The 25617-nt window shown below is 36.6% G+C and overlaps 1 protein-coding gene across 4 annotated transcripts in view; it reads right to left on the bottom strand.

Annotated features, from left to right (window-relative positions):
- The window catches only part of LOC150087936 (CUGBP Elav-like family member 1), a 549389-nt gene that overhangs the window by 307703 nt on the left and 216069 nt on the right, over positions 1 to 25617 (bottom strand). For 3 of the 4 annotated variants that reach the window (XM_090369279.1, XM_090369281.1, XM_090369280.1), the window contains exons 6-7: positions 16193 to 16272; positions 14259 to 14345 (exon numbers count right to left, since the gene is read on the bottom strand). In XM_090369279.1, coding sequence (XP_090225405.1) covers positions 14259 to 14345; positions 16193 to 16272 — 167 coding nt within the window. The remainder of the gene's footprint in view (positions 1 to 14258; positions 14346 to 16192; positions 16273 to 25617) is intronic. The other variant, XM_090369282.1, reaches the window with a different exon arrangement.

Raw genomic sequence — 25617 nt, 5'->3', positions numbered from 1 at the left:
TTTCATATATTTGTGGCTAGATCATCTTCTGCCTGTGCTCTTTAAGGCATATACTATCTTTTTGCCTAAAAAGAAGGAGGATGCTCAGAATCAGGCTAAATTTAGGCCAATCAATAATGTAGCACTACATTATTGAGGACGTACCACAAAATTATGGTTAAGAGGATTACATCTAGAATCAAAATCAATTTAAAGAAAAGGGCATTCCTTCCGACGGATGGAGTTGCAGAAAATGTTTTTATGTGCACTCCTTGCTAAGTTCATCAAAAGAGAACTTACGAAGTCTTCATTTGTCATCTATTGACTTAGTTAAGGGTTTTGACAGTGTGAGCTATGATGCAATTCTTGAGGCGTTGAAGAGGAAGAAGTTTAAGGTCTCATTTTTAAATTATATACATCATCGTCGTCGTCTTCAAAATAAATGTACAACTGAGATGAGATTTGCCGGTGAGCACCATGTTATTCACCCTAGTAATGCTGTTCGGCAGGGAGATCCTTTATCACCTGTCTTTTTTAATCTTGTTATTGACATGTAAGTGAGGGATCTCCCTGCCTACATCGGCTTTGATGTAGGTAACTTTAAAGTCAATGCCATGGTGTTCACTGTTGATCTCGTCCTAGTAGCCATTACATTCACTGTTGATCTTGTCCTTCAGGCTCCAATGTCTACTGGATAGAATGAACCAATTTTTGAATAAAAGAGGCCTGCAAGTCAATAAATCTAAATGTTGGACCTTTTCCTTGATCCCATCAGGGAGAAACAAGAAGCTAAAGGTTGATGACAGAAGCTTCATCACCTTCCAACCAGGCAAATAACTTCTGCATAGTGTTACCGTGGGGTGGAGTTTACTCCCTTGGGGAGAGCAATGCCTGGGGACCTCCTTGATATGCTTAAGCATTTGAGAAGTGCTCTGCTGAAGCCACAGCAGAGCACTTCTCAAAACAAAGGGTATTTCTCCTCAGAATGTATGTAATACCGAGGCTGTTTCATCACTTAGTTCTGAGTAGAGTTATGGCCGGAAGACTGAATGCTTTAGATACCCAAATGAGGTCTGCGGCCAGAGAATGGCTATGCCTGACACATGGCACAGTCATGGCTTACACCCATGTTGATATCTCGGAGGTAGGGGTTGGAGATTCCACCCTATGGATGGACTATCCCCTTCCTGAAGAAGAATAGGTTGGAGAAGCTCCAGTACTCACCTTCAGACTTGCCTAGACATATTGTAAACCTGCCACATATAAAGGCAGAGTTGAGAAACATCTAGAAGTTACAACAAGAAGGGGCAGTTAGATTGAAGACTAAGGCATGGTATAAGTGAAGGGGCGGTGGACCTGCCTCTTGCACGAGTCCTTCGACGGTCGGGGGTCTAAGAGAATCAGGAAAGGTCCACTCTCAGTACCAGTGGATGGGTGACAGAACCAAACTGTTGTCTGGCCATGCATATATTGACCGCAAACGAATGAAGATTAACGCTCTTCCTACTCTCTCCAGAACATAGTATGGGGAGAATATGCAGAGCTGGATGCAATATGGTCGAGTTGCTCACCCACATATCAAAGAGATGCATTTGTACACACGGTTTGGGAGTGCGGCGACATGATGTCAGTGTGGACATTGTGGAAAATAATTCTGGCTGGTCAGGAAAGAACCACGCTTTATCACCGAGGAATGTGTTCCTTCTGTGTGCAAGAGGTGGGTCCCTGTTCCTTTTGGATGCACCAGTGGTGGGAACGGGAGAGGAACTTGAGGTATTGCACAGAAGGAAAAAAAGAGTATTATAATAGAAATACTAGTTTAAAGAATGCAATAGCCTTGGAGTTTGATAACATCCAACCTGTTGTCTCAACAATTACTGTCTCCTATAAAGGTGTGTGGTGTCACACTTCAGTGACCCTTCTTCGCATAATGGGGATAACAGCGGTCGATCTAAAAATATTGGTGGTCCGGACATTGCAAAGGACGTTGAGCTGCTGGAGGGCTCATCAGCAGATGACCATGGTTAGATGTAACTGAGTGTTATGTTGATATAGCTATGTGATTCCTCTATATGTAGTCTGGAATGTGGGTATTTATGTTTTGATTAACCTTTGCCATTAGAGAATTAAAGGAAAATAAAGGGAAAAAAAAAAAAATATATATATATATATATATATATATATATATGATAGAGGAATGGGAAAATGAAGTAGGCAATTTCTTTCCTTTTCTCTTCATTTCCTTTTTGGCTGATGCTGCATAAATTTCTTTCCTTAGATTTTTTTGCCACAACTAAAGTAAAATTCCTTCCCTTTACTCCTGACAATAAAGATATAACTCCCAGATCAATAAATTATAAATCACTACCTCCAGTGATTCCTTTATCTTAAGATTCCTAATACATGAAAAATCACTGGTGATAACCTGATTAAGAGTACTATATTCCCTTGTTGCCTCTTCTAAAATTCTAATATGAAAACACCCATTGGGTAAATCCAGAAATGTTCTACTACTGAGTGATCAACTAACCCATGTTTCAATATATATAAATAGAGTCCCATTCTATTTGTCTGTATAGTTATTCACTACTCTCACCACAATAATTTGGTATATAAAATACTCCTACATTTTTGTTTTCCCAGTGTTTATAATAGTAATGGTAAATGTTGCAAGAAACCAAGCTTATATAGCACAGCCAAAAAAAAAAAAAAAAAAAAAAAAACCACTACACCCATCCATTACCTCCAAGAATTTGTCTAGTTCACCCTTGAATTTATTCAACCCATCCACTTCCACACGAACAGATAAGTCTGTTCCAATAATCAAACGCCTGCTGGCTGAAGGCAAATTTCTGCACATCTGCAACAATCCTTCCTCAACCTGAATTTATGTAGCAAGTAGAAGAATACCATTAACATTCAGCTGTGGAAGAATACCATTAACATTCAGCTTACTCAATCCACTCAAAGTTTTAAACACCTCAATCAGAGCTCTCTGTAGATGCCTGGTCTCGACATGCTGCAATTTGCAGAAATGAAACCTTTCTAAGTAAGGGCACCCTTTTGTTCCCTTCACCCACTAAGGGATAAACACCTTCTTATCCCTGCTAGCAAAGTTTCTCTATATCACTGACAAAGCCCCATGAGCAGTTCTGGAAATATGTCTGCACTGCTCAGAGAATTTCATGTCTGACTGCACAATTACCCCCAGGTCTTTTATTCTCAACTACCCTGAGTGTAATACCACAGAGTTGATAAGTTACCCTAGGATCATTGCTACCTCATATACACTACCTTGCATTTGTCAATGTTAAACTTCAAATTCTATTTCTCAGCCCATTAACCCAATTTTCTTAGATCTTGCTGCAGTAGCGCTCCCTGATGGTTGTTGTTAACCAGCCTGCCAACCTTTGTATCATCTGCAAACTTAGACTTTAAGCCTGATATACAATCATCAATGTCATTGATAAATAGTGAAAAGAACAATGGACCCAGCACTGAACCCTGGGGAACTCCACTAATAACATTAGTCCACAAAGAGTAGTGCCCGATAACCACTCTCTGTCTTCCACTTAACCATCCCTTTATCCATAGCAGTAACTTTCAAGAAATGTCACATTGTTCCAGTTTGTACCACAGTCTTTTATGTGTGACAGTATCAAAAGCTTTCCTGAAATCCAAGTGTATGACGTCAAAATTACTTTTGCATCCAGTTCCTTGGTCACTGCATCAAAATAACCTAACAGATTGGTTAGACAAGACTGCCCCTTGACAAATCAATGCTGTGACTGCAGTATAATTGCATGCCCATCCAGATGGTTCTAAATTACTTCTTTAACTAGTGATTCCAATATTTTTCCTGGGACAGACATTCATATCAGATCTGTAATTATTCATGTCGCCATCTGATCCCCATTTATGAATTGGGGATATATGTGCACATCACCAGTCCATAAGGACTCTCCATAAATATGAGAACATCCCTGAATCTGGGAATTTCTCATATTTATGGCTAAAAGTTTGTTTACCTCCTTTGCTGCCTCCCTTAACACAATTGGATATATTCCAACCACCCAAAGTGCCCCCTTTTTTTATTCTATCCTCAACTGTTTCTTCTCCTCCCCTTTCCTTTCGGTTATCACACAGTCATTTAGCTCCTCGTTACAGTTTGATAAATTTCTGACATCTCCTCTCCTAAAGAATTCCTCATGTGAATGTAGATGCAAAATACCTATTAAATTTGCCCACAACCTGAACAGGGTCATCAACAAGCCATACACATCAAGTGGCCCATTGTGATTCAACTCCTTCCTTCTATTCTTAATATAAGTACAGAAGTTGTTGCTGTTTTTCTTTGCATTCTTTGCCAGAGCCTTTTCTCAATCTGCCTAAGCTTGCCTTTGTGACTTGATTACAGACTAATTTATATCTACTATAGGCTTTTGTATCAACTGATAATTTATATGCATCCCATGTGCTTTTCTTCTCTGCCACATCTCAACAGTTCATGTGACATCCATTTAGGTCTAAGCCTTGAACAATATTTCTTTGTTGGTATGAAAAGCCTAGTAGTTTCTTTGATTACTTCCTTGAATACTACCCATTTAGAATTTGCTTTTGTAATATCATCAGTTGGTCCCATTGCACAATTTAAAAACTGTTTGAGATCTCTGTAATCACACTTACAAAAGCCTTTTGCTTTACCCTTGACAGTAGTTATATCTTTAATTAAATTCCACATTAGTACATGATGATCGCTGCCACTAAGTGGGTATTTTACCTGCAGATTCTTAACGCACAAAGAGTCACTGCTGATAACCAGATCAAGAGTATTGCTTCCTCTTGTTGACTCTCTAACATGCTGCTGTAATAAACAATCATCCAAGAAATCCACAAGTCTTGTTAGTGTGTGAGTGACCAACCCACAAATTCCAGTCAACATCTGGAAAGTTAAAATCCCCCCACTATTAGACATTCTGATTTGTTGTCCCACTCTATATTCCTATATATCTGTTTGACCTATAACACACTCCCACTCTCAATTTTGTTTTCCCAGTGCTTATATCACACCACACTGACTGAGCATTACACTCGTTACCTAAGTCAACTGGATGTACTGCCTTAGATTTAATATTCTTCTTAACTAAGAGCATAACCCCTCCTGTCCTGTCTGTATACAATGTACTCCCTATACAGGTAACCCTCATATAACATGGTAGTTAGGTTCCTATAAAATGTTGTGTTGTGCGAAACCGTGTTATACGAGACCAGGTGGGGGGGGTTACGTTCCAAAGGCTAACAAAAATACACTATTTCGTTAACAAAACTAACAAAAATACACCATTCAGGATTTCGTGTATCTTCTACTTTCTTTAAAAAATCAGTAATCTAGGTTTATTTGCTTTTGCTTGATAAATCTTAGTGAATTTCATCGTATGGCACTAAGCATTTTTGAAGCTACCTTTTGAATTTTGGGCTCTCATCATTCAAAACAAGGTTCTAATTGCTCGGCTAACTTTATGCTTTCCCGTATGATTTTTAGTGTAAAATTTGGAAGTTTAGAATTTTCATCTGCGCTATCATCCTCTAAATTGATTTGGTTTTATCCCCAATGCTATTTCCACCAAATCCGCTTCGCCAGCCTCTTTTTCTACCAGTAATTCTTGAACGTCTTCAGTAATCATATCTTTTTTTATTTTTTAAGAGCATAGGTGACTAAGGCCATGTTACTATGTGTATATTGTCTATAAATTGTGGGTGTCCTGAGGTTGATTTTCTGTTTTGCTGGACAAAAACTTCAGTTTCTGGGAGAAAAAAAACTATGCTACCCTCGCCTGATACCGACTAATTCAGCCACGTTGTGAAAAAGACCCATAAAAATTCCTCCCATCATTGACAGGATTTGAACTCAGGTCTTTTCCACCAGGTGTGGGGAGGAGGGAGATTCTATCAACTGTGCTGCCCATGAGGGCTTCAGTAGCCATATCATCAAAACCTTCCCTTCATACTGGCATGGCAAGTTCTACTATGCATCGATTCCCTTTCTGCCAGTTCGACCAAATTTCCTGAATGAACTGACTCTGGCCATAAATTTCTCCACAGAAATTTAACGTTGATGGTTTTATTTCTTTCAGCAATAAAGATATGATTTTGATACAGTCCACAATTGAGAAATGTTTCCATGACTCCATTACTTCAATTTATTTGGAATCAATTTTTTCCAAAATCCATTGTAACGATTTTATGGATGTAAAGAGTTTTAAAGGTGGATATAATGCCTGGATCCAAGGGCTGAATGAAAGAAGTTGTATTAACCTAGTACAACTGTGGTGGTAAGAACATAACTTCAATGTTTGGATGACTTAAATCTTTTGGATGGCCTGGTGTGCTATCTAATAGTAATAAAACTTTGAAATCTAGATTTTTCCACAAGTTTAATAGCATAGAACATAACACAGGATTTCCCAACAAAATAAATACAGGGATTTCTCAATATTTTTTTTTGACTAGAGAGTCAACAGCGGGGATTCAAAAAGAGTGGAAATGTTGAAAAATTACATCCAACATAATAGCAGGGTTTTCCCCACACAAAAGACCCTGTCATGCGAAGTTTACTGAAATTCTCTAACCATGTTATACACGTACCATACTGTGCGAGGATTGCCGCTATTTATCAATTGTGTTAGAGCAAAACCACGTAGAAGTACTGTGGTATATGGGGGTTGCAGTATTCAAATTCAGCATCACTTATGTCTGAGTGACATCACGTCTCATTATTCCCACAATGTCTGCATTAGACGACTTAACAAGTCCTTCAAATTTATAAAATTTATTTACAATGCTCCTAGCATTAGTGTACATGCAAGTATACATGCATGTGTTCTTACTCTTAGTGACCTTAACAGACCCCATGTATTCATCTGTTCCATGATGATCCACAGCAGGGCCTGAAATCCCAGACACCTTGCTTTCCAGGCTGTTGCATGTACCAAAAGTAGCAGTGCAAGAATCACTTTCACCTCTGCCTGCAACTCTAGTTAAACTATAAGTCTGTGTATCCTCCAAGCTAGCAGTTTTCCAACCCATCTATCACTTCGATAGCGTCAGCTATCGACTGCTTCAGCAAATATTCTTGCACACCTTCTATTCAAGTGTATCCCATCCCTGAAAAAAACAGTCTCTCCAGTTAACAAGCATGCTAAGAAAAATTCTACCCCATGAGCCTTGCACATTCTCTCCAAGCCCAAATTGATTGACAAGACCCTCAACATATACTCTCTCCTATTTGTCTGGGCAGAATTGCAGACACTTTCAAATTCAATCCTAACTTATGTGACTTTTTCCCAACATTTCCCCAGTACTTAGTAAGTCCTCAGATCTACTCTTAATATCATTATTGACAACAAGTACAACAATATCACCTTTTGAGCCCTTAAAAGATGATATCTGCTCTACAACGGCACATATTTTTGCCCCCTGGCAGACATACTCTGGTCCTATTTCACCTATCCTTCTTGCACAACATATTTCCCATTTCTCTGAGAACAGTCATCAACAATAACTAGCTCCAGTGCAAACAGCACATTCTGTCCTTGAAGACTGCCACTGTGCTGTTTGATGCACAAGAGTGAGCTCTGGCGTGGAGTTGAGAGCTTGATGGGTGCCCCCATTTTAATTCCTTTGAGTGCCTCTATCCTACTCATCAAACTCTCATAAATGCCTATCAGAACATTGAGTTGGTACTCTCAGCACCTAGCACAAAAAATATTCTCCTTGGCTGGCTTATTTCTTGTCCTGTTCCAGTAAAGTCTGCAAACGTTTCCCAAGTTGTACATTTTGTTAGGCTGTGATGCGCTGGAGAATCAGCCCCTTCCGTTCTCCTCAAAGCCCTTCCACTACTTTATGCCTCTGCTTTGCTGCTGTAGTCTGGGGCATGATTTCCATTTAAATACAATTTAATTGATTAACAATGAAAATTAATAAGATTAATAAATTTGTAAGTTGTAACTTACAAAATCACTAGCTAAATTTAAAAATAAGCTATCAAACATGATTAAGACTATTTAAACTATTTGGAAAACACAATTTAAGATGTTAATTAATCAAAAAATGGTAAAAATTTCCTAAATACTTATCCGTTTCCACGAGCACAAAATTCTGCATCCTGGCCCTTATATAACCTTGATATTTGCCTGGATTTCCCCCAGGGGCTCACATCTGGTGAGTATGGGCTTGGCACACCCAGGGTTCTGAGCTGGATATCATCATTCTTCTTTTTCTTGATGATTCCTCTCTCTCTCTCTCTCTCTCTCTCTCAGGGTAACTTGGGAATTTTTTATGGCTAGTGCAGCATAAGCCTTGGGCTTCCTTGCACAGTATGGCTAATAATAATGTCACATAACAATGACTCAAAATTACAGACAACTTATATCAACTGTGTGTACTGTTAGAAGCTACGTATCTTAACCAAGGTTAACTCCTCCATTCTCCCTCCTCTCATCTGTTCTTTCTGGAGAAGATGTCCACTGTGTCTATTTGTTATCTCACACAAAACACTGCTTAACAATATATGTTACAAAACCTCTGAACAACACAACATAAAATAGAATAAGTCTAATCTGAAGAAGAAGGGAAAAAAAAAAAAATCCACTTATGTCATACCTACAAATTACACCCTGAACAAAATCATAAAACACAAAAATATCCCACTACCAAAACAGTGAGTATTCGTGCAAGTAAATATAAGAGTGATTGTGTGAGTGCAAGCAAATTGTCAAATTCTGCAAGTGAGTATATACATAGAGATACTATACTTAGTTATAGTTAGTTAGAATGTTTCTAAAAAGTAAAAAATTATATCATTAGTTATATATACTAGGCTCAACAGAATGGGAGGATTCTGACTGATTGCATACACACAACAGAATAGGGTTTAATCTGAAAGAAAAAATGTGTATGTCAATATCTTACCTGCACATTATAACTTGAACAAAATCATATGACATGGAAAAGTTCCACTACCTAAGTATAAGAGCAACTGTGTGAGCACAATTGCTCACACAATTGCCAGATTCTGAAAATGAGTATATACATGGATATGCATACTGAGCCCAACAGAATGGGAGGAATTTGACTGCAAGATCAGACTTGAACATATGAATCTACAAATGCATGATGTATGCCAGAGAAAAGAAAAAGAGATATGTAAACAAAGGGTGAGAGTGAAAGAACAAAGCAAGCACAAATGGAGTATACAAAGTAAGTGTAACTGTCATGAGTGAATTTGGTGAATAATTGTGGAAAAATCATTTAATAAATGACTTTTGCTCAACCGTTTCCAGTTTTTCTTCTGTGGGGGGCTTCACTTCTCTCTGCACTGTGGAACTAGGTAGGACAACATGCCTGGTTGTGCATGTCAGATGTACACAAAGGGGAACATGGATTTCTGGACTGGATTTTGTAGACACAAAATGCAATGAGCAGTATCAGTATGGGGAGTCTTGAGTCTTCTATGATGTATGACAACAGATGTAGGAGAAGGAAATAAAATACTGCCCTAGCTCTTTAGCATATTCAGTGTGGGGTTATACTTCTGTTATTGATGATTGCACAATTAGACAAGAATTTATCTAATTCTTCCTGAAATTTATTTATATTACCTTTCTATCTACAACACCAGATAGAAGTTTGTTCTCAACAATCAAGCAATCATTCTTTGGCTGAAAGCAAATTTTCACACATTTACACTATATTCATCCCTCTTCAATTTATGTCCCCTCGTATATTGTTCAAGAAAGAGTAAGGCCACCATTATTTAACTTATTCAATTAATTTAAAGATTTAAACATTTCAATAAGATCTCCCAGAATCCCAGAGTGTCCAGGTGCTGAAATCTCTTGTGGACATCTTTTGTGTCCATGATTAATCTTGTTGCTCTTCTCATAGCCATTCCAATAGATCCACATCCTTCTTAAAATGAGGCTTCCAAACTTGTATACAGCATTCAAGAATACATCTAATCTATTACCCCATAAAAGAGGATAATCATCTCCTGGCAAAATTTCTGTATATCACTGACAGAACCCAATGAGCAATCCTAGAAGCCCATCTGCACTGCTCAGGCAACTTCATGTTGGACTATAAAACTACATCAAGATCTCTTTCATTCTCCATTACACTGAGTGTAGTCCCCACCCCAAACTCAATTATCGCTGACTATATGCAGTGCCATGCATTTATCAATGTTAAATCTCAACTGTCACCTCTCAAGCTGATCAATCCAATTTTTCTAGGACATGCTGCCTTGATACCAGTCATTAACATGTTTGCTACATCTGATACAACAGGTGACATGGTGATAAGCATATAAGCATTCAAAAAGCATCCAATAGGTGGTCATTCTTTAGCAGTCAATATAAAGGTGATGTAAAAGTAAAGGCATGTGAAATTAACTGCTAAATTCTGTTGGCACACTGAACAATTAGCAGTACCAGTTAATTTTTAAAAGGTTGTTCACAGTTTTATTTGTTGTTTGCTTATGATGAGGTTAGTTTATGTAGATGGAATAAACTTTTGATAAAATTCAGAGTTTTGTTCTGATTTACAGTTCAGTCTACAAGTAAGTGTTTGGTTTTAGCTAAGAATCTGACTTTTACAGTTAAACCATTTTTTTTATGAATTTAACAGTAAAAGTTAAAAAAGCAGATTTATCTGCTGCACATTTAAAAATCAGAGACATCACCAGGACAGCTGTTTCAAATCTTACTGGCTTCTCACCAACTGGAACATGGTCTCTATTGGCAAATGTATGCCAAACTATGAATAATGTACAGCCACTCCCCGACATATGTAAGAGTTGTGTTATGTAAGTTGGAATTTCCCTAAATACTTATGCAGCACTTTCAAAAATTTCAAAATTATAAAATTACAAAGAGAGAGAGGAGACAGGCATAACGTCAGAGTTTTATCTTTCGAGCATCGTTGCCATAATCAACTCTCCAGCTGATAGGCACACCGCTGCAGAAGTCAAGGGTTGTGGAGATTTAGAAGGAGTTTTTTCCAACACATCACAAAACATTTCTCTTGCAGCTACAGAATCGGCACTGGCGACTTCACCGTATACTTTAATGTTTTGGAAACCAGTGCGATGCTTGAACCTATTAAACCAACCCATTGCATGCCACGAACTTGGCTTGGGGTTCGCCATACTTATCCTTAATATCTTCATAAATATTTCTTGCTTTTGCTTTAATGGCCATTGGACTCAGGGGCACTCACTTCTGAATCTGATTTTCCATCCATATTATTAATAGCTTTTCCATCTTCGATATAGCACCTGAACGCTGTTTTGTGATCACTGTTGATCTTAAATGCGTTGATCCGTTAACATGTTCTTTTATATGCACATTGTCCCTTATTTTTTTTTTTTTTTTTAGGAGCATTAGCAACAAAGGCCATATTGCTCCGGGAATATGCGGTGGTCATTCCCTGAACTTTCCGCATCCTCTGTATTTGGTGGTGACGGGCTCAAACCCCGGTCTAATCAAGAAGCGTGTGCTACGCACTGCTGCTCCTTCCCACCTGGCTACAGAGGCACCCATTGTCCCTTATAATAGTATTCACTGTTGAAGCAGCGAGACCTAATTCTGTGCAATAGATGACAAACTCTGTCCTGTTTTATGCTTCTTAATTAATCATCTTCATTTCTAAATCAATTTTGTTTTGTTTCCTAGCACTGCCAGCACTTGCATTTTCCGTTGGTCCCTTTCCCTTTACCATTGTAATAAATAAATAAGAATGAAGAGAAGATTCTGAAAATTTATTTATGTTTTTTATATGATTGAAGATTTCAGTGAAGGGGAACTTATTTCACCATAATACCATAGCGTAAAAACCCACAGAATTCTAGTTATTGCAAATGCAATAAAATTGAGTTTACTACCTGTTTATAATAGATTGTGCTAGCAGAAAAGCCCAATAAACCGGAAAGTGCAAATTGTTTTTATTGCTTTATGGTAGTGACTTCCAGAAATGTGTTTTAGAAAAATATCACAAAGGCCTTCAAAATTGATTCTTATAACGGAACATATGATAACGATGAAAGTGTATGCAATTCCCATCGTAAAAATTACCTTTTAGAGAGATAAACAGCTTAGTTATACAGTGAATTCAACTTCCGAGGTCTTGGAATGAATTACCAAAAAAAAGTGTTATTGGGTTCACATTATATTTTCACAATACCTCCATTTATTCCTGCAGGATGCAAAATCCGTTTCCATGATTTTTTAAGTTTGCACCGGCCGGCAAAAACTTACGTAAAGTCGAATTTTCTTAAGTCGAGCAGGCCTCACGTAGCCCAGTGGTCAGGAGCGAGAGTGCAAAGCACGCGTTCCTTGAGTGGACCGGGGTTCAAGCCCGTGACTACTAAATACGATAAATATTTGTACTGACGATTTATTGTAAACTCTACTGACTTGGTTGTCATGCTGGAGTATAAACAGAAAATTTATTTATTTATTTATTACATTAGCTGGCGAGTGGCTGTATTTTGTCTAAATGAATAGCCAAACGGTGTATGGAATAAAAATTTCCATTTAAAACAATAACTGTTATAAGTACAGTCAGTCCTCGTATAACACGTGTTTACACTACTCAAATTCGATCACACATGATTTATAAATAGGGGAACGATATTGTATATAACACATACCGAGTTTGCTTATGCACAATTCACCTTTTTGTTTATAAGAAATGGCAGTCGAACACAGAATCACCCCAACTGAACGCAACACGATAGGAAAGAAGAAGATTCTATAAATGTATTTGTTTTTTATGCCAGTGAATGGGAAGCACATTTCACCATAATAACATAAAAACCCATTCAATTCCAGCTATCGGTATTATTGCAAATGCAATTAGATTGAGTTTACCAGTTTATAACAGATTCCACTAGCAGAAATGCAACTGGAACTTGTTTCTATTGTTTTATGGTAGTAACCCCCAGAAATGTGCTTTAGTAAAATGTGAGCTAGTGAGGTGTTAATAGTGTGTCTCTGCCTTTACGGTGTTGTTTATTCAGTTGCTACAAGCACACAGCTTTGTTTATGTGTATCAAGCATGCCTTCTCATTTTGTAATTGTGCTTTATTCCCTGAAAATGAGTAAAAAACTTAAAAAAGTGTGAAAAGGAAGCATCCTGGTGAAGACACTACAGATTGAAAGAGAAAAAGGAAAGCAATATCGATATCGGCAGACTGGGTCAAAAATTCTTACCCAGGAAAATCTGTAGCGGCCTCATACTAGCATTTATGGGCAAAATCACACCAGCCTCCCATCATCTTCTGGCCTCCAGTCCATTGGGGTTTCCCCGGTAAGGATTATGGCCAGTATGCCTCTGTTTATAGAGAAAAAAATATGAAATTGTGAAATGTTTTGAACGAAATGAAAGACCATGTGATATTGCACATGCTGTAGGCCAAAATGAGGCAACGCCGAGAATTAGAAAGAATACAGAGAAAATAAAAACAACTTTCATAGCAGGAACAACTCAAAGTCCATTAGATCAAGACACAAAGAATTGGAAGAGATGCAACGGCTGTTATCTGTTTGAATAGAAGATCAAACAAAGAACAAGTTTGCTTACAATAGAAGCAAAAGCATTAGCAATATTTTATTACGTAATAGTCGTAATAAAATACGTAAGTATTTTATTACGATTATTTATTGTGTTTGGTAATGTTTTGGTTACAAATGTGTGTTCAATCTTGGGTGGTCGGCACCTAGCCCTATTTTTCCCATAGAGCCTGTTATTTATATTGCATGAGGGTTTCTAGGAACACAACTATCGTGCTATACAAGGACTGACTGTACAGGCAAATATGAACTTAGAATTGGTTCATATTTGCCTTACACAGCCACAATACTATAGGATTTCTGGGGAATATTTCAATGCAAATCAATCTGAATGGAGGCAATGAGTATGAACTTGATTATTTGATTTCAACAATGAGTATTTGATTTCAACTACTGCATTAAAACACACCCCTACAATTCTGCAGTACTGCAAGATAAAATTGCACTTTTTTTCCTCTTTATTACATAGATATTTGTATTTGTAATAGTATTTGTAAATTTTAAATGATTTTATTAAAACTATTTTGTTATCATTCATGATCATGATGAAAGTACTGTTCCACATAATCAACTTCATTTGTAGCTATTCACTACTTTAATTGGATCTTTATTAATATCAAAAAAAGAGTAGATAATTAATAATCATACCGATATGGTTTTGCTGTCAGTCTGGCTTCTGATTTTCTCTACATATAGATCATCTCCATGCATAGGTTGGCACTCCAAAATTTGACCCTCAAGTTGTAAAATAAAAAAATATAACATATACACAGTGAAACCTGTATAAAATGGATATTTTATAGTATATATCTTTCCCTTTTTTAAATGCAGTTAGACCCCTAAGGTAAGAAAAATCACATCAGCTTTTATTACTGCCTTATCTGGTAGAGTTTTCCACACAAATTATAAATAACTGAATTCATCTGTATTAAGTAATGTAATTCTATCAAGGAATGAACTACTAGAAATTTGTCACCAAATTTTGGGTTTTTCTCTGTATTATCAGTGTATTCTACATAACTTCATAACTTGTATCTCAAAATCTCTGAACTTTCACAAAGGCAAATATATAAATACTCACATTATTAATATCTTATATCATCCTTTGCAGTTCTTATACATATAAAAACTGTAGCTATCTCTAGTGCATCTTTAACTCTAACAGATACGCCTCCCCCCCCCACAATTTTTTCTTTATTTCTGTTACATCTTTTCCCAACTGTTGGGTTACTCTAAATCAGGGGTAGCCAACTTCTGACAACAACAGTGTCAAAATGTACCATAGCCACTTGCTCTAAACTAAAATCACAAATAAAATATACTATATTGCTATCCGGCAAGTTGATAATAACTATCTGACAACTTGATCTAATGAAGTATTTTGAATGTATTCATGTTTACTGCAATCATGGACAAAATGAAAGTATTTTGGATTTAAAAAAAAATAATAAAAAAAAAAAAAAAAAGTCATTGATAAACTATTAATGTCTTTTTTTTTTGTTTGTTTTAGTAGTAGTCTTGACAAGCTTACAATACTTATGAATTTCCAAGTTTGTAAGAGCAAACAGCCTCTGTAGAAAACCAATCTTTTATTAGCCAAAAAAGAAATGTATTCTGAAACAAACTGCTAGTTCAATTACAGAATGTACAGTAATTTTTAAATTTATTAACTATGGATGAAATTTTTATTTCTGTGATTTTTTTGTTATCTTATAAAACAAAGTAAAGAATGCCTCAATAATGATATCACAATTAATTAAAACACCATACCCTGAGATTTAATCCCCTTCCCCACCTTTCAAACACAAAAAAGGCTTTTTTATGAGACTAAAAAGAAAAACCAGAAGACACTGTTCAGAAGATAAGTCCATTATAAACTTCTGATAAGGTTACTTCTTTTATGAAAGACAATCTAACAACATCAACATTGCTCAGCAATTATTTCAATCAGCTGGATTTACTTCAAAATTTTATTTTTAAGAGGCTTAGATCATGTATATACTCTTAAATAAAAATCTCATTACAATATGTTACTAAAATAAAGTTACAAAATAACATGCCCTATTCATGTCAACCAGCAAATGTGATCCTATGTACTCTATGGATAGAGAATAAGACAATTACTAATGAAGTCCTTAGAAATACACACAATCACAATAATAATATAAATACGAAAATAACTAGTCAACATTATGAGAATGCTTTTAGAGTGAAAAATTATTCTTAAATCTTTCCCATTGAGAAGACTGTAACACAATGGAGTCATCCATCATTTAGAATTTTTTTATTATTTTTTTTTTTCTTCATCTGGATATAGAAGCAATAAAACATCAAATTTTTGAAACATATCAAAAAGTTCTTGAAAAATATCAAAATTTACATTCTGAACAAACACTATGTACAAAGAAAAATTAACAGTGGCAGCAAAGTTATTATAATTTTTGATACAAGATCCATTTTACTAAGGTTTCACTATGTAACTAAAAATATATAAACACCTGAAACTCTAAACAAAAGTAAAAAAAAAAAAAAAAAAAATTATAAATTTGTATGTAAATACATATAGATATCTGAGTATTCACCTCCATAGTCTGGGAATGGTTCATCGCTTTGATGGCATTTATAGCACACTGCCGAGAAGCATAGGTAACAAATGCACAACCTAATGAAAGAAACAACCAAAAAATTTATTGTAAAATCAACTCTAAACAGTCAATTTCATTCAATTTTAATTAAATTCTGAGATAGATGTAAGTAAACTCCTATCAAACCACTCCTGCTTTTAATACTCTTTTCTTCTGATCCCATGTTCAACCCCTATGAAGTGCAATGCATTTTTTTTAATGGCCACAGTGTTCCCATTTAAATTGCTTTCCTGCTTGTACCACTCTTTTCAGATCCCAAGAAGGAAAAAAAGCCTGGATATAATCCTCCTTCCTTTTGCTTTCTGGCTTTGGGAAAGGGACAAATAGAGAAGAATTCTAGGAATCATTAATCATGGAGTTTACTCACTTCATTGAAATCATTTCTAGTGCATTTTATATATAAATATATATATTTAACTTCAACGTTCAAAAGCAGATAGACTTTTTTTTTTTTTTCACTGTTTCATTTCCATGCTCTCCACAGCTTTTTTTTTTTTTTTAATTCAATATCATTTGTCCACTTTCTTTGATGGTTCAGTAATTTGTGTCACTTGCATGTACATAGGTTCAACATAGCATCAATAAATTTAATGAAATTTATGATATTATTATAATGGTGACCAGATAAATGCACACTCGAAAAGGATAGACAGGACAGGAGGGGAGGAGGGGTTATGCTATTAGTTAAGAAACACAAAGTCCAAGGAAGTGAAGCCAGTCGACATCGATGGACAGGGCAGTGTCGAGTCAGTTTGGTGTGACATAAACATTGGGAGATCGAAATTGAGAGTAGGAGTGTGCTATAGGCCTAATGACTCTGATGAGTATAATAAGGAACTGTACAGGGAAATAGAGTGGGCCAGTAAATCATAGTGTCTTATAATGGGAGATTTTAATTTCCCAGGTATTGACTGGATTTTGGGGGCTGGTTACTCACACACTAGCAGGGCTTTTGTGGATTTATTGGATGATTGTTTTCTACATCAGCATGTTCGGGAGGCAACTAGAGGGAATAATACTCTTGATTTGATTATCAGCAGTGATTCTTCATGCATTAAGAATCTGCAGATAAATGAACCACTAGGTGGCAGTGATCACAGTGTGCTGAAGTGGGATTTACTCAAAGAGGTAACTACCATTAGGGGTAAAGGGAAGGGTTATTGCTTCCGTAAAGGCGACTACGATGGACTGAGACAGTATTTAAATTCTATACAGTGGGACCAACTGATGATGTTACCAACAGCAAATTCAAAATGGGAAGCATTCAAAGAACTTATCTTGGAAGCTACTAGGCTTTACATACCAACTAAGAAATATTGTTCAAGGTTTAGGCCAAAATGGATGTCAGATGAACTAATGAGGCATATGGCAGAGAAGAAAAATGCATGGGATACATACAAATTAATGGGTGACATTGAAGCCTATGATAGATATAAGTTGGTCTGTAACCAAGTCACAAAGGAGATTAGGCAGGCAAAGGCAGACTACGAAAAATCCTTGGCAAAGGATGCAAAGAAAAACAGAAAAGAGTTCTTTACATATTTAAACCCAAGAAGGAAAGGGATGAATCGGATTGGTCCACTGGATATTGATGGTTCAACAGTTGAGGATCCTGCTCACGTGGCTAACAATCTAAACGAGTATTTTGCATCTACATTCACGCATGAGGAGTTATTCAGGAAGGAGAATGATGTAGGTAAAGTAAACATTGGCAGTGAGCTGCTGGATGATTTTGTAATAACTGAGAGGAAAGTGGAGGAGAGATTGTTGAGGATAAACATAAAAAAGGCACCTGGGGTGGATGGGATCTATCCAGTTATATTAAAGGAGGCAGCAAAGGAAGTAAGCAAACCCCTAGCCATAATTATGAGAGCTTCTTTGGACTCAGGGGAGGTACCCATAGACTGGAGATGTGCAAATGTAACCCCAATTCACAAAGGAGGATCAAAGGCTGACACAAGTAATTATAGACCTGTTAGTTTAACTTCTGTTCCAGGTAAATTAATGGAGGCACTGGTTAAAGAAGCACTGCAGGATCATCTAGACAAGAATTCAGTTATAGCTCAGACGCAGCATGGTTTTGTTAAGGGCAGGTCTTGCCTGACCAATTTGATTGGATACTATGACGTAGTCACAAAAGAACTGGATGCAGGGAATAACTTTGATATTATATATTTGGATCTTAGAAAGGCTTTTGATACTGTTGCACATGGAAGACTGCTGCACAAATTGGAGCAGTGTGGCATTGGAGGCAAATTGCTGCTATGGATAAGGGGATGGTTGAGTGGCAGAAGACAGAGAGTGGTAATCAATGGACACTGCTCAACGTGAACTAATGTTATTAGTGGAGTTCCTCAGGGTTCAGTGTTGGGTCCATTGTTGTTTTCGGTGTTTATGAATGATATTGATGATGGGATATCAAGTTTAATGTCCAAGTTTGCAGATGATACAAAGGTTGGCAGGGTTGTTAAGGACACTACTGACGCTATGCTGCTGCAACAGGATCTGGAAAGGTTGAACAGATGGGCTGAGAGGTGGCAAATGAAGTTTAACATTGACAAATGTAAAGTACTACATATGGGAAACAGTAACCCCAGAGCAACGTATCAACTCTGCGGTACTACACTGACAGTGGTGGAGAATGAAAAGGACCTGGGGGTAATTGTGCAGGCAGATATGAAGTTCTCTGAGCAGTGCAGACGAGCTGCAAGAGTAGCTCATGGTGTATTGTCAATGATATACAGGAATTTTTCTAGCAGGGATAAAGAGGTGATTATTCCCTTGTATAAGGCAATGGTTAGGCCACATCTTGAGTACTGTATACAGGTCTGGAGGCCTCATTTCAAGAAAGATGTAGAGCTGCTGGAACGGGTACAGAGAAGGGCAACAAGATTAGTGAATGGAACAAAGGGTTGCTCTTACGAAGAAAGGCTTAAGTTTTGCAAATTACAGAGTCTGGAGACTAGGCACCGGCGAGGTGATCTGATAGAATGGTTTGAGCATGCTCAATGCCAATGGGATTCTTCATCTTGCTCAGAATAATCACCTCAGAGGGCATAAATTCAAATTGAGGAAGGACGGATGTCGGATAGATGTGCAGAAATTTGCCTTTGGCCAGCGGGTGGTTGGTTGGTGGAACCGACTTCCATCACTTGTTGTTGAAGTTGATAGCCTAAACAAATTTAAAGCTCAACTGGACAGGTATTTCGAACGAACGGAGAGGTGAAATGGGAGTGGTGTGTGTGTGTGTTTTTTTTTTGGCTGATGCTGAATAAGCTTGCTTTCTTGCATGATATGCCTCTTAAAAAAAAAAAAAAGAAAAAAGCCCACACGAAAATTCCACAGAAAAAACCCCACTGTCATAAATGCTCACAAGAAAAATACCCGCATGGAAAATTGCTCACACGGAAGAATGCTCACATTATTTTTAGTTTACAAAAAACAAATTATTTCATATTTTAAAATGGAACAAAATGTTTATTTCTACTTCTATACAATGTATTTTAATATAAAATAAACATTTGAATGTAAATGTTTGTAAGGGAAATTACATGAAATAAAATGCTCTGGTTTAATTGCAACTAAAGCCTTTTATTTTATTTATAAAAATAAATTATTTTTTGTCTTACAAAGTGAACAGTCAACACTTTTTGGTTTTTTATCAACAAACAACTAATTCAGACATATTTCAGTGATTTATTTATTTATTAAGATTTTAATAGAATTTTCATTACTATAAGTTAGCAAATCTCTGCAAGTATTTCAGTTTGTCTTCTTCCTGCTCAAATTCCTGTACAAAATGGGCAACCAAGTCATGCAGTGCATCATATCTTCTCTTTTTCACCTCTAGACGACCTGCCTGTGCGTTAGCCAGTGTCAATTTGTGGCAAGCCAGGTCCCTCTTCAGTCCATCAAACAAAAACCACATGCTGGGATGACTGCAGTGGAACAGGGAATTAAGTGCATTGTGAAATCCCTCACAGCAGTTTGTTGTTTTAGGTGACTGTTCAAGAGCTGCACCATGATGATTCCATATTATTATTGGAAACTGGGGATCTCTACCTGCTGCATCCTCAATGTATGTGAAAAAGAAGTACATGAGCACCTCATTATAGCTACCTTCATCTGGAAATGTGGCGGCAAGCTCATCAAAGACACCCCTGACATCATGGACTGGAACAAAGCTTGATGCAGCAAGAGACTTCAGCTTGAGTTTTATATTTATATTTGTTTCAAATTCAGTCTTCAAGCCAACACTGCTGAGTTTCCTGATGAGACTCTGACTCAGATGGAAATAACACCCTTTGACCTCAGCATGTGGAAAGGCAATCCTCACTGCATTCATGGAAGCCTTCTCAAAATCCACTAAAACCTTTTGAGGCACCAGATTTGGAACCAACAGCTTCATGATTTCAAACATTCTATTATAAGTATCCAAATTCTTTTTCTGTAACAAAATGTAAATACAAGGCAGATATGAATTACCCACCTTGGCAATGCCACGTATAAAGTTGGTAAAACATGTTTGGAACTTTATCAAAGGTGCCATCTCCATAAATTGTATCTTTGTTCAATTCAACCAAGAGTTCTTTATCACCTAAAACCAGAATTCTGTCTGGATCATCCACACCTGAATCATGAAGTATTAGTTGACGGTACTTCTCAGGAATGTCAAAATTTTTTTGCTGGATTAGGCAAATGACCGTCTTTTCTGTGATTGAGAAGATTTCTCGCAGGGAATGATTGTTTTGGCATATAGGCCAGTACATCGTTATTCAACTCTGACAACACATTCCCCATCACATTGCGAGGAGCATAACTAACTCATGTATTGCCTCATTTTGCTTCTGGCAATGTTGGCTTCTACTTTTTGAGGACAAGAATCATGTTCAGTTCGTTGTTGTACTACATTTCCATCTTTTATCTTCATAACTGAATGACAATTGAAGGTGCAGAATGTAGAGATCCCCAGTTTCCAATAATAATATGGAATCATCATAATGCAGCTCTTGAATGGTCACCTAAAACTACAAACTGCTGTGAGGAATTTCACAATGCACTTAATTCCCTATTCCACTGCAGTCATCCCAGCAGGTGGTTTTTGTTTGATGGACTGAAGAGGGACCTGGCTTGCCACAGACTGACACTGGCTAATGCACAGGCAGGTCGTCTAGAGGTGAAAAAGAGAAGATATGATGCACTGCATGACTTGGTTGCCCCTTTTGTACAGAAATACAAGCAGGAAGAAGACAAAGTGAAATACTTGCAGAGATTTGCTAACTTACAGTAATGAAAATTCTATTCGAATCCTTGACAAATAAATAAATCACTGAATTATTTATTACCAAATTATCACTGAAATATGTGTGAATTAGTTGTTTGTTGACAAAAAACCAAAAAGTGTTAACTGTTCACTTTGTAAGACAGAGAAAAAATAATTTATTTTTATAAATAAAATAAAAGGCTTTAGTTGCAATAAAACCAGAGCATTTTATTTCCTGTAATTTCCCTTACAAACATTTACATCCAAATGTTCTATTTTATATTAAAATCAAAAGTTATATTAAAATACATTGTATAGAAGTAGAAATAAAATATATAAATTCAACATTTTGTTGCAATTTGAAATATGAAATAATTTGTTTTTTGTAAACTAAAAATAATGTGAGCATTTATCCATGTGGGCAATTTTCCGTGTGGGTATTTTCTTGTGAGCATTTATGACAATGGGGTTTTTTCTGTGCGGAATTTTCGTATGGGTTTTTGTCAAGGAACCTATTATAATGTTAATACTACATTTATGACATTTATACAGTAAGATTAGAGACATGTTTAGCTTAATTTAGTAAAATCTTTTTTAAAGCATGTAGGAAAAAAAAATGTCGAAGGTGCTCATAAAGCAAATATAGTACATTACGTGTAGGTTTCAACATATATAAACACTACACGTAATGTACTATATTTGATACTACTTTTAATACTCTTTGGAGTTCACCCCTTGGAAAGCACTATAATCAGAGTTTACTGTATATAATATAAATACGGATGTATTTAATGCAGAGTTTTAATTATAAGACAACTATTAGCAATCCCTAATGCCATTATAAAACAAACATTACATTATCGATTTAAATTAAATAAAAAAATGTGTTTGAGCTTATATCTGTTATCTACAAATGGAATTTCTAGAGTACTCTCTGGCATTATTTGGAGTTAATGATAAATATAGGCTTGAAAACATATTTTGTTATTATATATAGCAATTGGAGTAAAACGGAAAGATAATAATAATAATAGGTATTATGGATCAGGGACACTGCTTAAGCAAATGTACCCTACAACCATAATGTATAAACAGTGGTATATAGAAAGTGCGAAGTAGAAGTAATATTGAACCTAAGATATACACAAGAAGTGAACTAAAAGAAACGTAGTGATATACAATAGGATAAAGTGACATATTAAGACAGGATAAGAGGACTAAATAATATGGAGGTGAAATAAGATCACACTGCTGTGTTACTCAGAATTTCAATATCTTTGTCAGAGATCATCCACCGAAATTATGAGAAAGACAGCAATGCTCTTGCTTCTGTTTCCGACATGTTCTGTATGCTATCGACCACGTATTATGGACGAATTTGAATTTTGGCATAAGAAAGGGCCTAATAAGTTTTGCCAATAATTATAATTATAAGTAGAGAAAATAGAACATGGATGACCTTACAGAAGCAAGAAAGCCAGAAAAATTGCAGTAAAGATAAAAATTAATAAATGAAAATTAAGAATAAACTGCAGGGACTTACCCGTTATCTTGCAGTACTGAAAATGACTGAGATACGTCATCCCCTGTATATTTGTGTGTGGTGCACACTAGTGGTGCCTGGTGTTAGAGACAGGGGTGGTAGTAATGTTGATATTGTTGTAGAATGATGAAGGAAATGATTAAAGGATGTATGAATATGTGTGATGATGAGTGCAATTAAATACATGCCAAACAAACATCCCAGCTAAAGCCCTCAATATTATAAAACACAGAAAACTAATTGCCAACCATATTAATATAGATAATATAATCAGCCATATATGAAGTCATCCCTTCCTTAACTACCAGGTTTGTAAATGTAAATATATTACACTTGGCCTCTGTGGTGTCTTACAACTTAGAAAACTTGTATCCACCAATTGGCCAATTACAGTGTATTAACTCTGTATATATTTATACACAATTTAATTATTTTGATCATGTTATCATTCTTACACACACACACACACACACACACACACACACACACACACACGACTGACCTTAAATACATGACGAACACACGCCCAGACATTCTAGCTACAGGAACAGGTTTGCAACCCCGAACTACCTGAGCCAATCTATTTATCTCGACCCGATTAATCTTTCAGCTCTCCTCCATTTCTACGTTTTCCTTCTCGTGAGCCACTAGTTTCATGAACGCAATATTCGAGATGCTCCCTACCTCCTTTACCCAACCTATTTTTCTCCTTAACAAAGTTTTAGCCTCTGTTCATTGCTGCTTTGTAGGCTATTATAATTCTTAATTATCCTGGGTAATGAGCTACAACTTTGTCATTTGTATAGCTTGTGGCATGTATTCTAAGGCTGGTCTAGTAGACAGACCTAACTCAACTGACAATTCTTTTCTCTGCACCTCATGTGAGGAGTGCACCGATCCCCAATTAGAACTTAGTGCATTACAAGAAGTCACTGAAGAAATGAGTGCTTACCCTAGAAACAAATGCAATGGGAGTTGGTCAGGGACTTAAGTATCTCGTGACCTGGCAAGTGATGAACCCCCGATTTAGGTCCCAGAAAAAAAACATAGTCAAGTGCAGATTGCTCTTGTCAAAGGTGATCTAATTTTATTGAGACTCTGTTGTCAGAGTCAACAGATAACAGATGTCAGGGAAACAGATAACATTTTTTGTAATAAAGATAGGTGTTCCAGAACTAGAATGTTTTTGCAGGGAGCAACAACTGATGATGTTACTAATAGATTGTCAGATTCTAAGGGAAGTAAATAAAAAATTATTATTCATGTGAGCTTAACGATATTAAATGCACACGACCTGACCATCTGTTGGATAAATATAGGACTATGCTGAAAAAATGCCAAAAAAAAAGAAAACTGATACCAAGTGCTCAAGCTTTATAAATGCGTCACAAATTGTTGTTCTAATTGCATTAAATAGGCTGCAAATTAGGTCTGAATGTGTCTCCAATTCTGCCCAGACATGATAGGTGGGATTATATGCTGAAAGCCTTGTGGATTAACTCAAGACTTGAAAGAATCTGCAAGACTCTAGGTGGGATTTTATTAATATTATTTTATTATCTGCATAGCCCACTTTCATAGGTAGATGGAATCTATTTTGTAGAGATAGTATTCATTTGAACAAAGGCAGTGACAGCCTTTTTGCCAGTATCACTGAGGATACCTTGAGGGTTCAGGGAAACTGTAAGTTAGGACAGGAGAAAGGTAATTTAGATCCATGTTTATCTGGTGATATGGGTCAAATTAATGTTTCCTTACCTCAAGAATTCTTGTTTGTTGCCACAACAGCTGATGTTGATAAGATGTTCTGAGAGTAGCAATGTTTCAAATGAGGATGAGGACAAAGCTTGATGTACAAACATAAATAACTTCATGGGGTGGTCAGAGTAGAAACTATAGAAGATTATTTAGTCTTAACTGTGTCTAGAGTACTGTCAGGAGTGCTGTCAATAAAATGGCTGCATTTGAACTCCTGGTCAGGACAACTAATGTAGGCATAATAACAAAAATCTGCTGCCACTGGGAAATTGGGGATGATGAGTTCCACTATGGTATGTATAATGTATTTAGGGAAGATAGAAGGAGTGGAGGGGCCATGCTTCTTATCCAAAGCAGTCTGAGCATGAAGAGTTTTTGCTGAGTCTGAAGTTACATCTGCCAGCATATAATCTGTGTGGTGCAAGTTAGTTGGAAGCAAAGGTATCACGAGTGTGGAAGTGACCTACAGACTGGATGCTTGAGAAGGGTATGATGAGAGGGTCTCCACATCTAGAGGGAATGGGCAAGCAAGCAAGTGCAAATGTCTTATTTTGGGGGATTTTAATGTCCCAGATTGATTGGAAAAAGCAAGAGAAACTCATCAGTGGGAAAAATTTTTTTAAATAAACTAGATGGATATTATTTGTAACAGCATGTTAGAGAAAGTACTAGGGGGTGAGAATATCCTTGAAGTCATCATTACTAATGAATAAGATGACATCACAGTACAGCAACCATTGTCAGGAAGTGATCATGCAATCGGAAGATAAAGAAAGATGTTGCAGTAGTTAAAGGTAA

Source organism: Mastigoproctus giganteus, chromosome 3, assembly GCF_048544385.1.
Source record: "Mastigoproctus giganteus isolate SK-2022 chromosome 3, ASM4854438v1, whole genome shotgun sequence".
Taxonomy (NCBI): Eukaryota; Metazoa; Arthropoda; class Arachnida; order Uropygi; family Thelyphonidae; genus Mastigoproctus; species Mastigoproctus giganteus.
Note: the sequence above shows the minus strand (reverse complement) of the source record. Positions and strands in the feature narration are given on the sequence as shown.